The sequence below is a fragment of the Phycodurus eques genome, chromosome 8 (assembly GCF_024500275.1).
Source record: "Phycodurus eques isolate BA_2022a chromosome 8, UOR_Pequ_1.1, whole genome shotgun sequence".
NCBI lineage: Eukaryota > Metazoa > Chordata > Actinopteri > Syngnathiformes > Syngnathidae > Phycodurus > Phycodurus eques.
In genome coordinates, this window is record NC_084532.1 from 16,231,739 (window position 1) to 16,250,500 (window position 18,762).

Below are 18,762 nucleotides of genomic sequence, written 5' to 3' on the forward strand. Positions count from 1 at the left end.
GGAGAACATGCAAACTCCACACAGGCGGGGATGGGGATTGAACCCCGGTCCTCAGAACTGTGAGGCAGACGCTCTAACCAATCCTCCACCGTGCCGCCACTCCTGCATACAGTAGCAGTAAAATGTAGGGACATGCTTATGTAGTTGAACTGCAACTAGTTGTTGGAGATGCTAGCCTGCTTTCGGATTACTGCGAAACTTCCAGACAAAGCTGAGGGGGTATAAGGGAACAGAGGCAAGGGGACAACCGTTATATCACCAAGAACTGGAAGTCCTCTGCAAATGTATAAAAAAAGATAGGAAGAAGATTGGTAAGTGAGAGCCAAGAGTGTGACTGCCAAGAAGGCCACCATCTACAACAGGAGGAATAACGTCATCTCCTAACCTTTGGTACTAGTTAATATGCAGTACATGCATCAAAAACAAACAAGGTTTTCTAATGTAAAAAATGAGATTAATTGGCATTGCTTTACTTTTGTGGTCTAACAAAATGTTGTCAGCACTTAGAAGGCCATTTCAGAATAGTCCAATGTTTTGCTCCTAGCAATTATTGGGTGCTTTTAGCTGTGCGTTTTGGGCCATTATCCTGTTAGGAGGACTCATCCGCTTTCTGACAGTGGGCAGCACATTTTGTTCCAAAATACTTAGATAGGCATGAGATTTTATTGCACCCTCACATATTCAAGATATTAAAAAAAAGTGAGTAAAGCTTTAAATTTTTGATTTCCATACATGAAAATGCACTGGGAACACTGCCTCCACTGATATATTGATCCAAAACGTTTCAAAAGTATTAGTATGAGGCCATGCACGCTCAAGTAAATTATTGCCATTTCCTCCAAAATCAAGTTCACTTAAATGTATGTAGAAATACAGAAGTGACTTTTCACTTTGGATGTGTCAAAGATCACCACCCATTTATCTTAGCTTCTTCTTTTTTTCTTTACATAACGTTTGACGTCGTATATCTACTGGATACAGAACACTTAACGAAAGAACATCCAGCATAAGAGCTGCACCACTGCAAAATGCAAACAGAACAAGAAATGCAGTATTGGACATCATTGGAATGTAAAAGTCAGAATAAATGTCACATTGCAACAAGCTCCTCTCTCCTCGTCTTCATCTGTTCGCAACCTGTTAATATACAGTGAATTATTAATGCTATATACTCTTTTGTTGTTTGTGTTTACATTGTTCAGTCTTAGAATTATCACAACTGCTGCTTGTAAGGCTCTTACCTTCCATTCCTACATTCCACCTTTCCTCTCTTTAATTCTCAACCCATTCGGTTGAGGCAGAAGGCTGCCAGAGTACCAGCTCAAATGTGTTCCTTCCCTCAGATTTGCTCCTGTAAGAAGGGTGTTTGCAATTACTATTCATATATTTCTGTGCAAACACATGCACACTTAAAAACACTCATTTGTAATGCTATGCAATGCAATGTAACAAAGGTTCACAACTGCTCCAAGTTAATTTTGCCTCAAGCTACTGTCAAAATCTGTGAGTATCAAGGGCAGGATGAACTCAGCATTAGGCTTGTTGGCTCAAAGAGCTTTGATATCGCAGCTCCAGTTCATTCTGTGTCAGGTTTTTAGTACAGGTACTGCAGGCAGCATGATAGAAATCAATGTTAATACAACCATAGGCACACTAATTTTATGCAAGGCTTTGATGTGCGCAGGTAAATGAAGGTCATATTATAATTGAATTAGAAAAGAAGTACAAAAACAAATGTGGGCATATATGGTTTTCTTTGCCACTAGTAGTAAATGTGCTAGTACGTTACCATGAAAAGCAGACGACTGTTACATAATGAAAAGCTGGTTAATATATCATACTTGGCAAAAGAGGTCAATACTGTCCAGCTGCAGAGATCTATCATTATCAATCAGCTACCAAACTATACAAAACCATTCATTACTCAATCTGCTATGTCCTTTGATACAAATGACTGTCTGCGTGTGTGTGTGTGTGTACTTCTGTAATTCTGTAAATATCCTACAGTATAGTGTAACTTAATGCATAATGAACCTCTCTGATAGTACAAGTTAATACGGACCATTATAAAATGTAAATAAATGAAAAATAGAAACATTGTCGATGCAGATTGCTTAATATAACATGTACTCCAATGCCAATATGTTGTTGTTTGTGTACGTCTCTCATCAATTACAAATGTACTTTCTTTGACAGAAATGTGGTGCTTATTGTGCCACGTTCCAGAAGAGTGAGCTGCAGTACAATTTTAACAAACGCGCTTTAGAGCGTCCTTACAAGACCAAACACTTGTGGGGAGAAACCTTTGGTGAACACAAGCGACACCTGGTGTTCAGTCACGAGCAGTACAGGGAGCTGCAGATATATGCAAGTGGTTATCTTCTTCACTGCCTCAGGAATTGATGAGGTATGTCGACTTGTTTGGTCAGTCATTAACATGCTTTTAATCTTTGAGCTGTACCCTGGTAGGGTGTTTGGAGGTTAGGGTTAGTTTTATTATCGTGGAAATTGGACAAAACCATCAAGGAGACATTGAGATGGCCAAGAAAATGGTCAAAATGGCAAAGATAATTATAATAAAAAGAATTTACTGTTTTATTTTTTTATGCTACCATCCACGGTTCACTGTTGATTGAAACACATAACTTTTGTGTGTGTGTGTGTGTGTACCCTGAAAGAATTTGTTGTGGATTTTCTCGTGTGTCCTCTGGACAGGGAATGGAATAACTGTACATGAGTCAGTGCCATCAAACTCCAGTTTCTCTTCTATAAGTGTCGGTGAAGGATTCTAAAGAGAGTAAAAAGGTAGTTACCGTGGGTCTGAAAACATCTGCATGAATTTGACTGGTGCCTTTAGATGAAAACAGTTACGTAGTACCTGGATATAGGTGCTGATCTCGTCGTCCTCAATAAACTCCAAGGCAGGCAACTCCTCAGCTTCAAACTGCAACACAAAAAATAACGATGTAAGCAAGCATAATCAAATAAAGCCCAATTCCAATAAAAATGGGATATTGTGTAAAAATGTGAATAAAAACAGAAAATAATGATTTGCAAATAATTTTCAACCATTTTCAACAATACACTATAAATATATATATTTATAGTATATAAATATATATAAATAATAAATATACTGACAGCTACTGGATCTAAAACATGCTGGTACTTCAAGCTTTCAAGTTAATGTCTTATTTTATATCTTAATCTAAATTTCAAATATTTTGATACCTTTAAATCCTAACCCTTTATCCAAGTGAGGCAATTGAGAACTGATTTACAATTGGAATGCCAACCTGGCCAACAGTCTTTGAGCTAGAGAGTTTTATTATATCCAGGTACTTTTCAGTAAATTTGAATATATTTATTCTATTTTATTGAGATGACCTGCTAAAGTAGATTTAACAACAGAATCTTGCAGAGGACTATAGATGTGATTTATCAGCTGGAAAACACAATACAGACATGAGCCTAGAGCCTTACACAGTTGTGAGTGTTCTTATTTTTTATTTGTGTGTTTAACTGTTTGTACTACTCAAACAGCTGAAAGTGCATTGCCAACTGTGGCTTTCCTTTTTTAGTCTCACTTCACTTGAGGTTCACTTTTAACCAAAATGTTGGCTTGCAATAAATACAAAGAGAAAAAAAAAAAAAAAAAAAAAAAAACAGGCATTGTCTTGTAACGATGTAGCTCCTCTTTGTTCCCAGCAATTTTGTTGGCCAAATCAATGCTGTCAGTGGGGACACACATGAAACTAAAGCAGCTCTAAAAAAGCAATTTAAAAAAATCATCCTGACAGATAAACTGCCAATCGACCATCTCTAATTGTAATTCAGCTGTTTTTCGAGATTTCTGAGCTTGCATTTTTGAAACACACAGTCTGCTGAACCCAACTGTGCAAAGTAGTGTGAATAAGGATTACCCTCACTGTGTCAAACACTGACTGTTCAAGTGTTTCTGCTGACTGAGTGGTCTCCTCTTCAACATCTGGCAGTTCAAATGTGCCCTCCCCCAGGTATAGACTTACAGGGCTGACCTGAACACACAACTGGGCAAGACATAAGATGTGAATTTATGGGCAGGAATATTATTAACACATTATATCATAGTCGACAATACAATTTTACAAATGGTACATTTCTACATGTCAACCTGACTGACAGGCTACAGAAACTCAAGTAATACAGTCTACATTTAATGTTATCTCCTAAAAAGGTTTGAGCTGCTATACCTTGGGCATGCTATTAAATTCATTTGCCAAACAGCCAGCTGCAAGTGTAAAAAAAAAAAAAAACAGATGCCGTGGTGCAACTGCATATGATTCAGCATTGTTTAAAGGACTTACTGCTGCACTGGCTGAGGGGCTGCAGGCCTCCCCGTGGCCCTGGCTGAGGAGGACACAGTGGATGTAGATGTCCTTGTCAGTGTGGGTATCACAAAGGTAGACCTGGAGCACATCTCCAGTGTAGCAAAACAAAGCGCCTACAAGGGGATGATTATAGCAAAGATTGACAAATGAAGCAATGGCATCGGAAGTCCAGGCACCCTGCAAAGACAAATCCAAGTCAATGTGAGCCACCTGCAGCTTGATACTTCCTATTCATTATCGTATGCAATGTGGTATGTGTATTTTGCATTCATCTTGTAACAAAATAAGACCAAACCACTTTGGGTTTCAATCCAATTCAATTAACTGAACAGTCAGTGCCTATAAAAAGAGAACTGTGTATCATAATCTTCAAGAAAGGTTTGAAGTAAAATTATTTCCTAATAAATAGTACATGCCAGATAAATGTATGAAGAAACAATCCAGAGAATCTAATTTGTGAATAAGATGTAAAGCACATAACACAACAAATATAATCACAATGTAGAACTAGAAATGACAGACTCAAGGCTTACAGAGGTTGGTTTAATTCCAGCGAGTGATGATGGGACAGCTTGTGCTGGAAGAATGGAGAAGCATGACCTCGGAAAATAAGGACAAAACCATCCAGCTCAGAAGCATTACTAACCATACTGTATTATTGTGAGTAGTAACATCACCTACTTGAGGAACATCAGGTCAGCAGTGTGTATAGTGGTCACCATGCCCAAGTCCACATGGTACACCTCAACAGCAGTGGATCTAATGACCTTGTGAATCACCCCCCGGGTGAACAACAGGTCCTTGGACGATGCGCAGCAGACTTGCCCTTGTCGGATAAATCGCTTGGGGAGGCGGTAGCGCTCTGACACGTCAGGGGAGGAGTAACATAGTCTGGAAGAACACATGACAACTCTGTATTGCAAAAGTAAGTTGCATGTATACTTTAACATTATTTCTTTACTTATTATGGTTACTATTATTATTTGCAGGGTATTTAACTAATACCTAATTAAGTAGCATTTTTGCAGCATTGTGAGACAAGCCAGCACTGCTACTTTCTTTGTCAAACCCCATTCATTTATTCAATCGATTCAACAGATTTGCTGAATCAAAATTTAATTGTGTAAAGAAAAACTGCATTGCATTGTTGAATTGATATTTTTACCAATCCCTACTTCAAATCAGATTTACTAATCTGACACTGATGTCATTACCTCATCTCTACCTTCATGTCCTCAAAGATTTGAGCCTCCTCGCTACCGCTGAAGCAGGTGTAGAAGAGTCCTGGAGACTCCACATGTTCCACCCTGACTTGTACCAACTCTAAAGCAGAATGGGGCGTCGGCCGTTCAAGATGTTGATTCTGCAGGGCATCCAGGGGCACAACAGCCCTGCAATGCATCTTAATGGGAGGACACAGCTGTGACATCTGAAGATAGACACATATTTGTATCAAATTTGAGAAATCAGAGCAGTATTGTTATATTTTCTCTAATACTGTAATACTGATTTTCTCTTTTACTTTAAACTTATATTTCAGTCAACTGTTAAAGATCATCTTTGGTTACCTTTTCAGAAATATGTAAAAAAAAAAGTTCATATATAGAGCACTTTAAAAAAGGGACTGTAATTTCTCGTGTATAATGCACACCCATGTATGATACGCACCTCCAAAGTTGACCTCAAAATTCTGGAAAACCCTTCTACTCATCTATAATGCGTTTTTACAATGTATGATTTAGCTTCTACCCATATGATCCAAACATGAAGTATTATCTTTATTTTGTCAGTTTTTTCAAATAATTATTCTGAAGTTAAGCACTTTATTTGATTTTTATTGGGTCTTATTTTGAAATTCACAGCCCTACTTTTATTTAGTAAATGAGAAAACACACATTTGCGCTCATATGTTTGATTACCCAGGCAGAATTTGTAAGATGGGTACAATTCATTAAAGAAAACATGAAGCGTCAGGCAAAACACATTTCATTTTATTTGAATGGGATTCAAACGGTGACCGACTGGTTAGCACATCTGCCTCACAGTTCTGGGGACCAGGGTTCAAATCCCGGCCCCACCTGTGTGGAGTTTGCATGTTCTCCCCATGCCTGCGTGGGTTTTCTCCGTGCACTCCGGGTTTCTTCCCACATCCCAAAAACATGCATGGTGGATTGATTGAAATAAATAAATTCTGATAGGGTATATAAACTTATGAGCACAACTGTACATATATGCAGTCATACATACCCCTGTCATATTCGAATAAAAGTGTAGGCTACACCTTTTTCGTAACCTCTAGGTGGCGGTGGCATATTAGAATGAAAGCGTACACCTCTCTCATAACCTCTAGGTGGTGGTGGCGGCATATTGGAATGAAAGTGTACAGCTTTTTCATAACCTCAAGATGGCAGCATACATTTATAAAATTTGAAAGTGTCTTCCATTTTACCCTTTACCTATGTATAATGCACACTATTGACTTTTGACAATTTGGGGGGGAAATGCGCATTATACATGAGAAATTATGTTAACGGTTACCCTTTCTTGCTTCACTAAATGGTTGTTTGTCAATACGTCCACCACGTCCGCTGATAAGATATGACCATCATCGCCCATTCTGACTTCCCAAAGAGACTCTCTAGTGTGACAGCTTGTCTGTGACTGCTTTATACCAGGATCACCTTTGAAAAACAAATACAAAAATGCTTCTCTTTCTCTCCCTAAATGATGTTACAATAATCAGACAAGAAAACACCAAGGGCATGAAAAAGGTGAATTTGTTTTTTGTATTTTAACATAAATTACGAAATCTGGATTACTCTGAAGAGTACAATAAGGCAAAATAAACACATTTTCTTCATGCAGAAAAACATTTACACAGCTCAAGTACATGATGATGTAGAAATTTAAGATCATAATTAAATTTGCCTCATTTCTTTCCCTTTTTGATCTGGCCTCCAACTGGAGCCAGTCCCATCTCCACCTGCACCTGATGCCTGCTTAAAGCTGTGCCATTCTCAAAATCATTGTCTGTTTCAACTTCATTTTCCACTATTACCAACTTCAAAGGCTAATCGCAAATGCATCCTCCAGGAAAACATTAAGTACGATATTTTTCTGTTTTTATTGGCCATTTCTGAATTTGAAGTTAGTTCATTCTGTGTTGTGACATAATCCCTAATATCGCTCCGTTGCTTAATGCATTTAACATTAACATCCGTAAACTAATTAGATAATTGTAGGCACATTTCCTAATTAATAGAAGATGTACTAGCGGATCAACTCTTGTCGCCGATGTTACGTATGGTTTGCGGTTCCACTGGGACCACAACCAGGTTCATGACCCGCAGCACCTCAACGTGAAAATACAAAAGACCAGTGAAAATCTTTGCTACAAACGTAAGAGTAGCAATAGAGCATGTCCACTCCAGAGGTGGGTAGAGTAGCCAAACATTGTACTCAAGAGTACTGTTACTTGGCATAAATGTGACTCAAGTAAAAAAGTAGTCCTCCAAAAAATTACTTGAGTCAAAAGTACACAGTGAAATTATTACAAGTACTGAGTAACGTCTGACTTTTTTTTAACCACAGCATGAACGTCAATTAAAAAAAAAAAGAAAAAAAAGAAAAATTACAAAAATGTGTCTGATGTTGCTGTGTTTGTGTGTGTGTATCCGTGTGTGTATGCACAGTCAAAACTACAACAAAACATCTGCAATTTACTGCAAGGTGTTTTCTCGAGTTAAAAGTGATCTTAAATATCCAGCTATTTGGGCAGACAGTGCCAGACAAATACTACAATACATGAAAGGTGTTGTTTTTGTTCATCTAAATGTAAACAAGAGTAGCGCGCAGTTGCCTTCATGGTAACGGCGACCTTCCCAACATGGTGGCCACGTAGGCACGACGATCAGCCAGGCTGGCTTATCTATAGAGTTAATACCTATTAGAAGACGTCGTGTGAGGTCATGTGACTTTCTTGTGTCGTTTGACTGGTGAACTAGACCTAAACGTCACTCGCGCTTAAATTGAATTGGAGCAAACAGTGCCCAATGCGGAAATCGTAGTTTCGCGCACGAAATAGTTGATAAGCAATAATTAAATAAATAAAAGTAGCAAGCGACATTTAGATCATTCTAACGGAGTAAAAGTACCGTTAATTCTTAACAGCAGAAGCGGCGGAAGTGTTTTTTCTGGTCTCGTCAACTCCTGTGACTTATCCAAAGCAGGTCCCGAGCGCACAGTCGGAACCTCAGGCCGATGCGGTTGCATATTAGTCTGCCGCGGAGTAATATTCACAATTACATGTGTGTGCGGATGGTGGATGTATGGAATGAATCTAGGTGCCAGTGTTCAAGGAGTACGAAACAGCCTATGACGACGGCGGAACCCCCGCTCCACAGGAAAAACACATCGGATCTATACAATTCACGTAAATGGCCCATTTTGAGTTCAAAACGGCAAATTTCGCCGAAAGGAGACTGATTTGCATGTATGAATAATCAACGAGACAGAATATGTCAAGTTGTCTTTGCCCAATAAAGATCCATGTCCCTACCTGAGTGTAAAGGAACACCGCCCTGAATATTCTTAACGATCCAGTCGTGTCGGTCGTCCCTCTCTGTATGTTGCAGTTGTAAGATGTCACTCATGGCATCAACTAGCTCAGTCACACTGACAAAGCCGTTCTCTTTCAGTGGCATGTCCTCACCCCAAAGCCTCTGTGAATATAACCATAGTTATAGTCCTAAATAGGACAACTAAGCAGACCATGTTCTACTCTGATTCCTCCACAGAAAGCATCCATACGTGTGGCTTTATTTGACTGGTTCTTGCCCAAATTTGTGGGTTTCAACAGCATTTTTCTGTCATGGTCTTATGCACTACTTAACTATTATCTCACCTTGTACTCTTCAGGGAGAAGGTGGACAGATATTCCACAGCTACTTTGACTGACGACCTGAAAGAAAGCGAGAGAGAGAGAGAGAGAGAGAGCACATTTAGAGGAACTGGCATGAAAATGAAACTGTGCGTACGCACAAGACTTGGCTTGATTAAATTGCATAAAACCAGTTAATATAGTGACATTCTAATCTATTATGTTTTTATAACTCGTTTTTAAAATATACTGCTACTTTCTTTAAATTTAATACGTTTAAAAACTGGTGGTGTTTTGGGGGGACCGGAACGGATTAATTACATTTCTATTCATTTTAATAGGGAAACGTTTTAAATTAAGAGCATGGTCACGGAATACATTAATGTCCTATCTCAAGGCATCAATGTATTTGCTAATAGTGCGGATGTGCTTGCTATCAAGAATGTTACCTGACCTTTAGCAGTTTCTCTTTCAGCTTGTGATTTATGGTCCCAGCAATTCCATTCTCAACAATCTGCTTTTGAAACTCCTCTTGGAGCTAAAATTAGAGATAGTTCAACAAAGATGAAATGAACATAATATCAATCATATTCTTCACGCACATTCTAAATCCAGATTTATACAGCAACAGACGTTTAGGAAACGCTGACAAAAAAGTTGTCTTTTCTGGCAGAGCTGAGGTTCAGGTTCTTGGTTCTTGTCAAGCACTTGCAAATTGCAACTGACATGTGTTGACTCCTTGCGCACAGACCTCCCAGTGGTGTCTGATGGGACAGCCATAAGGAGAAAGCATTATAAAAAAAATTTTTTTTATGAAACGAAAATATCATCTAAGCTCTTTTTAAACAAAACATTTTGAAATTAATTTATATAGCAATTTAATTGCCAAAGCACAGATTAATTTAATATTTTCAAAAGTAATTTCTCCAAGGATAAATTTTTATACCTGGGGATTTTGTTGGGGTCGGCACTCTCGCTTTGGTTGTGGTCTTTGGTGCTCCAAGGTTCTGTTGTGTGTTAAATGGTCTGGGCAGCATTTGCTCTCTCAGAGTCAGTATGGAGCCAAACATGCCCTGCTGGATGTGAACTAGGTCTTCAGCAGCTTCCAGCATCTCTCCAATAGAGTAGAATCCAAAATCATGAACACGTAGAGTGCGGCCAAAGCATCGCAGAAAACTGGCCCCTAGTTCTGACAACCTCATGGGACCCTATAACATCAGCATTTAATAAATAAAAAAATAAAGCATATATTATTTGGGGCATGATACAGCGAAAATTTAAAAAATCTGTGTCGTGGTTATACCACTGAGAGGAGGATACGCAGCTGTGCCCTCAGCTGAGGAGGAAGGGCCAGAGGAGCGTCACCTCTTCTGGGAAGAACCAACGGGATTGACTGGTGACAGTTGCGGTAGGAAGAGAACTGCCAATTTTTTCTTTTCTTGTCTATATTGGATTTACGCTGTTTAGCTACAAGTTCCTCAATGTTTCGCGTGGATTCATGGCTAACAGCTGTCATGGAAAAGAGCAAAGTCTTCCATATTTAGATGTATAAATAAGGAATCAAAAGTAAAAACTTATTTACCCTTCAAGAATGTGCTACCATCCTCTCTGACATTAACTGACACCACCTCAGGCATCTCCTTTACCATATCCATGATGTTTCGGAAGCCCAGGAGTTTCAGAGGCAGAGGATGGCCCACCATAGTTTTGTAGTCCCGTCTCAGTAGGTCAGGGTCCAAATCCACTTTAGAGGATATCAGTAAAGAGCGGACATCCTTCTTCAGCTTTACCAAAATGCCGTCCTGGTTCATCTTGTCTGGAGACATTTAGAGCAGAACAAGAAAACATGAACAGGCTGTCTGAAACAACACCACCTAGGGGTGCCACTTTTGCCCTAGTTGCACTTTGCCATAGCCACTAATGTCTCATTTTCATTCAATCATGTGATCGTAAATCCAGATCTAAGATAGGATGGCTAAAATAGGTAAACTATGTAAGTAAGATAGATGAGCTAAAGTGAAAGTCTAGTAGACCAAAACACATCCTCCTAAACGATCCTATCCTTGAATACTACTAACCTGTTAGATGTGCTAAGATGAGAGCAAAGTTGACAGAATAGAGAGAAGCTTTGGATGCAGGTTAATTGAAGACGTAGGTGTGAATGTTAGTGCGAATGGTTGTTTGTTTATATGTGCTCTCCGATTGGCTGGCAACCAGTTCAGCTATCATCGCGCCTCCTGCCCGATGATAGCTGGGATTGGCTACAGCACTCCCGCGACCCTTGTGAGGATAAGCGGCTCAGAATATGGATGGATGGATGGACATGATGACAAAGTGGGCATCATAAACAACTACGATCCCACAAAATTCAAAACATCTATCGCCACCATCTGAATGTAGACAAGTGGATATAAAACTGAAACAGCTTTAGTTAATAACCTAACGTGAATAAAATAGTAATAGTAATAATAAAACAGCAATGACTTTGCCTAACATTAGCCTCAAGGCTGAATAGCAGTTAACAAGGTGGGAGTCAGCTACCATTCCAGAATCCTACATTTCTGGCATGTATGTGGATCATCATAATGTCACATATATTAATTGTTAAGAGCACAAAGGCAATGTAAATTTTAGAAAGCTAAGGAACTCAAAAATGTGTTTTTGTGTTTATGTGACAAAAGTGGTTACAAATGTTTCACATTTTGCTTACAATTTGATAATTTTATTGAATAAATTTGTTTTTTTATAAGACAACCTCAGTTTCTCATTACATAACAACACATTGTACTATTATCAGCTTGTCAAAACAATGGCATTCACAAAGTCAAATTACCACGATGAAGAATTAATTTAACATTTTGGGCGCGGGCCTCCACAATATTAACCACTTCTCATTTGGCCCCCTGAGAAAAATAATTGGCCACCCCTGCTGTAAAGGGTACAGAGAGAGGCTTTGGCCCTTCCCACCTTTACTACTGCAGCCCGCAAAAAACACACAGTAACTGACAATTGGCTGCTTGGCTTACATTGGCTGCTAAATCTCATTCCTCTAGTCCAGATATGTTATATGTATTTTTGTCGCGGGCCACACTGCAGGTACACTTTCCCTCAGAGGGCCGTTATGACTGTCAAATCATATACAGCGGCTGAAATAAGTATTTAACACGTCACCATTTTTCACACTAAATATACTTCCAAAGGTGCTAGTGACCTGAAAATTTCATCAGATGTTGGTAACAACCCAAGTACTCCATACAAACAAAGAAAGTAGAACAAATAAGATCAGAAATTAAGTTGTGTGTGAAAATGTAAAATGACAAAGGGAAAAGGAATTGACTCATGAAGAAAGGGAAGTGCAAACAGGCATGGAAACCAAAGACAACACCTAAAATTGATCAATAATCAAACACCAATCCATCCCCTTGTCAGTGCAAATGAATATCAGCTGGTTCAGTCCTAATTGATGGCCTACAAAAAGGTCTCATTGCCAAGGTGTGAGTCAAGACACAGCTCTTGATAAGTAAGAGCAAAGAGCGGTCTCAAAACCATCGTAAACTAATTGTTTCAAAACATAACGATGGCATTGGTTACAGGCGCATAGCTAAGGTTCTGAATGTTCCAGTGAGCATGGTTGGGGCCATAATATGCAAGAGGAAAGCCAATCATACCATCATAAATTTGCCTTGATCAGGTCCTCCTCACAAGATTTCTGACAGAGGGGTGCAAAGAATAATCAGAAGAGTTGTCCAAGAGCCAAGGACCACCTGTGGAGAGCTTCAAAAAGACCTGGAATTAGCAGGTACTGTTGTCACAAGGAAAACAGTGAGTAATGTACTGCGCTGCCATGGTCTGTATGCAAGCTCACCACGCAAGACCCCATTGCTGAAAGAAAGGCATGTCAAAGCTTGTTTAAAGTTTGCTGAACAACATTTGGACAAGCCAGTTAAATATTGGGAGAATATAGTCTGGTTATATGTTTTGTTCATTCATCCATTTTCTGAACCGCTTCTCCTCACTAGGGTCGCGGGCGTGCTGGAGCCTAGCTCAGCTATCATCGGGCAGGAGGCGGTGTACACCCTGAACTGGTTGCCAGCCAATCGCAGGGGACATACAAACAAACAACCATTCACACTCACAGTCACACCTACGGGCAATTTAGCGTCTCCAATTAATGCATGTTTTTGGGATGTGGGAGGAAACCGGAGTGCCCGGAGAAAACCCACGCAGGCACGGGGAGAACATGCAAACTCCACACAGGCGGGGCCGGGGATTGAACCCCGCTCCTCAGAACTGTGAGGCTGACGCTCTAACCAGTCGGCCACCGTGCCGCCCGTTTTGTTCAAAAGAACAAATCTTATCGGTAAACGTAATGAACTGAATTAGTTTATGAAATGATTTCGTTCTTTGAGCTCTCCCGCCGTTAGCCAGCCCGCTCGGACCGGAAACAGAAGTGTTCGAATCTCGACGTGTGGTGCGGCGGAGACGATCCGATCAATTTTCAAAATAAAGCACATTGACACACGAATTGCAATACAACATAAATTATATGAATTGGTCATTCTTTCTCTGCGGCCCGGTATCGGTATGGTTCGGGACAACTGTATTACAGTACACCAACATAGCAACAGACCCTGCGATATGTCTATTGCACACACGTACATCGCAATGATGATGCTCAGACAAAATATTCCATCCAATAATCCATTTACTGAGCCGCTTATCCTCACAAGGGTCGCGGGAGTGCTGGAGGCTATCCCAGCTATCATCGGGCAGGAGGCGGGGTACACCCTGAACTGGTTGCCAGCCAATCGCAGGGCACATATAAACAAACAACCATTCACATTCACGCCTAGGGGCAATTTAGAGACTTTAATTAACCTACCATGCATGTTTTGAACAACAAATTCTACTTCGCGCTTTTTTACCTTTCGCGGGGGGTTCTGGTCTCCATTAACCGTGAAAAATGAGGGATCACTGTATACTGCAGACTGTACAGTCATGCAGACACAAACGAAGAAGAATATACTTCTTCTGCAAGTAATTCAGTAAAATACTGTAATATTAGTCATTTTTCTTAGAGGTTAGAGAATATATGCCTGTGAGAATTATGTGTCTAAATGTGTTGCTTCACTGCTATCGATGCTAACAGTTAGCATGTCAATGGCATTTTGCATTGTTTTTCGGCATTTAGCGAAGTGGACTTTCCTCAGGTAAAGCAATGTTGTTTTAAATACAAAATATGCAACTCTCTTTGTGTAATGTTTAGTGTGACTGTAAACTTCAGATGGGAGTAGCATTAAACACCTTCAACCAACTGTTCAATAGTTGCCAAACTGTTTATTGGTAAATTGAACTGAGTTCAGTGGCTAATTATAGACGACACTGTCATCATATAACCGCCTCAGTCAAAGATTCGCTGACATTTGCGTCAGGCGCCATTTTTTCCAAACCCACGGCTTGCGTTCACATTAGTGATTAATGTTATATTTTAAAACTAAACATAACGATAGAAGTACTTGATATGTGTTCGTATATAAAAACACACCGAATACGTCGACCTTGAGAAGGCGTCGAGGTAACAAAACGTGATACCTCGAAACACGACGGACTCACTTTTTTGTTTACAGTTATCATTTTTAAATAACACGCTAGCTTACCTGTCGGTTTGTGAGGAGGTGAGATATTACTGAAGAGTTCGCCGAGAAAAATGACAACTTTACAGGTGTTGCGTGTGTGTAAAATGCTAGTTCGTTCGTGTCGCTAATTTTTGTTTGGCTGCCCTATAAATGCCTGACTGGAAAAATACACTCCATCGCCAACAGTCTAGGCACTTATTCAAGTACATCTGTTCAATCACACGAGTACTTTACAGTATTGTATATGACGGTAATATATTCAATATACTGTATACTGCACCACATATCGGTAATATATTTAATTGGCACTGTGTGAGCGGTAGTAATGTGTGGAACTTCATTATAATGATTATGATTTTATAATATACTTATATGATTTTTTTATGTATTTACACGAGATGTATCTAATGTTGCTGCCAGTGATTATTTGGATTTAGAGCACATGTTATTGTTTATAAAATGAGCATTTCAGTCAGTGCTGCAATTTTTCTTAAAACTGATTTCAATCAATATAGCAGTACTCCGCATGTCTTTTTTCTACCTCTGCTCATTTGACGCGTTACCATACATCACACGACCAATGAAAAATGTAGACTGGAAGTAAATACACTGGCATAATGATGATCTCGCCTCAACTTACTTATACCCGTTTACCACAAAGCTGATATACAGTGCCCACATGAAAACAGGACTTACTCTGTTGTCTGAATGGCAACAGGTGGCTATACAGGTATATTGTACCTTCTGCAATTCAAATTGAACCGAATGTAATTGTTCTGCCTGTCACTACACATTGCTGGCATAGGTAGATGAACAAAAATATTTGGGGAGGCTGGGCGGTAGAGAGGATGGATGGATAGATAATTTCCCACCACACCCTTGATGATCTCTCACAGCAACCTGCTTTGGAATTGCTGATATATAATGTAAGCGTTTAGTATGGCTGGAACTGCGCTACTATCCGATAGAAAACTTGTACAGCTTGGCCAAGGAGAGTCTGACCACGGTTCTGCTGTCTGGTCCGCTGTCATCAGGGATGTTCAAGTCCAGCATACTGTCACACATAAATTGTAGCACAGACGATGGGATGGTCAGCAGATACAAGTAGCTGTTGACTCCGGTGTGCCGCTGGGTGGAGTGAGCTGAATGTGTGTCACTGAAGTTTTAAAACAAAAAAAAATTTGAAACTTTGCTTAAGACAATCACAGAGAAATGGACTTGAATGAAACAGCTCAACTTTCAAGGCCACTACAAAATCAAAGTTATCCTCAAAATAGACCTTGATCCCATTTGATCTGTCAGTAGATGTATGCAAAGATTTGCAGTGCACTTTGAGGGTTCTGCTGACCATGCTGTATTGTGCTTGGGTTTGATTTTCTGTCAGAGACGAGCTCAGCTTTCCAGTGGAGTTACAGCCGCGCCTGGAAGCCGAGGCAGGGACAGCCACACAACAGGCCAGACTGAGTATCCACATAAGCTGTAAAGAACCTAGAAGATATCCCCAGCTTATTAATTTTATTTGGGTTAAACCATCTTTTTATCGCTTACACTACTAATTCAGTAGTATACATTGGCAATAAAAAATTTTCTCCTCCAAACAATTGATTAAATTCTAAGAGGCTAATTGTAACAATGTCATGGCATTGCCTTGAAACAATGACCAGTAAGATTGCTGTGATGCCATGCCTTATACTAATCATAATAATGCATTTGAATTTTATAGCACTTTTCAAGGAGATACTTTACAATTGCACACATTATTCATTCTAAAACATCTTTTCTGCATTTTCAATAAACATCAGAACAATTAAAAAATAAAAAATAACTAAAGTTGAGTATTTCAAACTTTCCTGTTGCACAGCAAAACTGTTCCAGCACAAAAGGCATACAGATCCACCATTCTGCATGGCCATGCCGCTGAACAGAACATCCATCCATCCATTTTCTGAACCGCTTCTCCTCACTAGGGTCGCGGGCGTGCTGGAGCCTATCCCAGCTATCATCGGGCAGGAGGCGGGGTACACCCTGAACTGGTTGCCAGCCAATCGCAGGCAACCAGTTCAGGGTCGCAAACCACCATTCACACTCACATCCACACCTACAGGCAATTTAGTCTCTCCAATTAATGCATGTTTTTGGGATGTGGGAGGAAACCAGAGTGCCCGGAGGACACCCACGCTGGCACGGGGAGAACATGCAAACTCCATACCCGGTCCTCAGAACTGTGAGGCTGACGCTCTAAACAGTCGGCCACCGTGCTGCCTGAAAAGAACAGTGCCCTAAGAAATCTATTCTCTAGGATTATTAAAATGAGTAATAGCTACTTGGGCTGTTGTTAGTATCTACAGTTTCAGGATTATTTATCACTCATAAAAAGCACAGTTTCTAAAATCTGTGGTAGTCAATATACGATGTAAAAAAATAAAAAGGTGCTAAAAGATACAAAGTACTTGAGAAGCAGGTGACAGATTGACTTGTTCCCTTTTGTTTCTTTGTAAGTGGGGTAGCCTGCTTTCTCAGATGGCAGCTACAGACAGACACTTTACCTTTCCAGTCCAGTTGGCAGCTACAGACAGACACTTTACCTTTCCAGTCCAGTGCTGGTGAACTTGAACTCGTACTTATTATTGACACTGACATGATGAATGAACGCGCCGATGGGATGTCTTACCCAACACTCAGGATCAGGATAAGCGTTAACCTTAAATCCTATTCAAATACAGCACGTAACACAAATACAACTAAACAAACCGTATTTGCTGCTTTCCTCCATGATCAAACTTCCTGGTTGCATTGGGATGGAAATGCCTCGAGCCAATACATTTTCGCCCGCACTCAAGTTTCAACATTAATATTAATTAATAATACATTAATTATTGAAACGGACCACTGCACAAATATCATTTTATCAAAAGTAAAAGGTAAACGTAACTTTTTAAAACGAAGCTTCAATCATAATGAGTCGTGACTTATTTACCTTGTCCTTCAAATAACTACTCAAAGCTCAAAATTAAACCACCTCTTCAGAACTGTTGTGTGATTTTAATTCAATAATTTAATGTGATGTATTCATTTAATGTGGTGATTGTCTGTACTTTTAAAACTTTAAGTAATTTGAAAGTCCTATACTGTATGAATAAAATTTATTATTAGTAGTAGTAGTTGTAATTGTTGTCTTTAATGCTTATCTTAATAAAACAAACCCCTCCCCAGACTGCGGTTGGCCGCCAGGCTCTTTATTGCAGGCGTACTGGAGGCTCCTGATGGTGCTCCAGTTGGGGTCAGAAGTGTGTGTTGAAGTGGCTCTGGAGTTGACAACACATGAGACACTGCAGGAAGCAGCAGCATCAGACAAGTCTCCTGTGTGACAACACTTTGAGGCTCAAGACAAGCAGGATGGTTCCCCGTCATGATTATGGATGTAATTCGTTATTTCCGATTTAAATCACTTGTCTGGACAATTCTTATCTCCTCACTGTCTGTGATCGATGGTAAGTGACTTCTCCCGTCTTCAACATCTCACTGCATAGCCTAGTGTTTGTTGCCCACATGGATAAGTGTTAACAAACATGCTGTGTAGCAACCTATATGTGGCCGATGGCAGAATATATTCTTATTGAGGTAAATCTTCAATGGGATATTTTGTATTAATTTCCTACAAAACTGGGCTGTGTATCAACCGACAGTAGAAATGTTTCTAATGATGGAGTACATTCTAATTGCGACAAAGGTACAATGGGATATTTTGCATTATTTTTCTTCAACACTTGACACTCACACTTCAAATGTCTTAGTTCCTTTGTTTCCAAATATGTTTAATTCCTTACCTTCTTCTGCTTCTGTCCCAAGTTCACACATGATTAGAATTTTAATTGGT

General features: G+C 39.7%; 1 protein-coding gene across 3 annotated transcripts in view; it reads right to left on the reverse strand.

Moving 5' to 3' along the window:
- LOC133406098 (tudor domain-containing protein 5-like) overlaps nucleotides 1-18,762 on the reverse strand; it is a 25,191-nt gene continuing 6,429 nt past the window's right edge. The window contains exons 3-19 of one of the 3 annotated variants that reach the window (XM_061683388.1): nucleotides 10,832-11,065; nucleotides 10,553-10,758; nucleotides 10,196-10,457; nucleotides 9,883-10,013; nucleotides 9,704-9,787; nucleotides 9,274-9,330; nucleotides 8,929-9,091; nucleotides 6,909-7,051; nucleotides 5,585-5,799; nucleotides 5,052-5,261; nucleotides 4,904-4,970; nucleotides 4,347-4,547; nucleotides 3,924-4,049; nucleotides 2,879-2,944; nucleotides 2,671-2,788; nucleotides 1,242-1,351; nucleotides 1-1,137 (exon numbers count right to left, since the gene is read on the reverse strand). In XM_061683388.1, the coding sequence (XP_061539372.1) occupies nucleotides 1,251-1,351; nucleotides 2,671-2,788; nucleotides 2,879-2,944; nucleotides 3,924-4,049; nucleotides 4,347-4,547; nucleotides 4,904-4,970; nucleotides 5,052-5,261; nucleotides 5,585-5,799; nucleotides 6,909-7,051; nucleotides 8,929-9,091; nucleotides 9,274-9,330; nucleotides 9,704-9,787; nucleotides 9,883-10,013; nucleotides 10,196-10,457; nucleotides 10,553-10,758; nucleotides 10,832-11,060 (2,379 nt within the window). In that variant the 5' untranslated portion in view covers nucleotides 11,061-11,065 and the 3' untranslated portion in view covers nucleotides 1-1,137; nucleotides 1,242-1,250. The other 2 variants (XM_061683387.1, XM_061683385.1) reach the window with 2 other exon arrangements.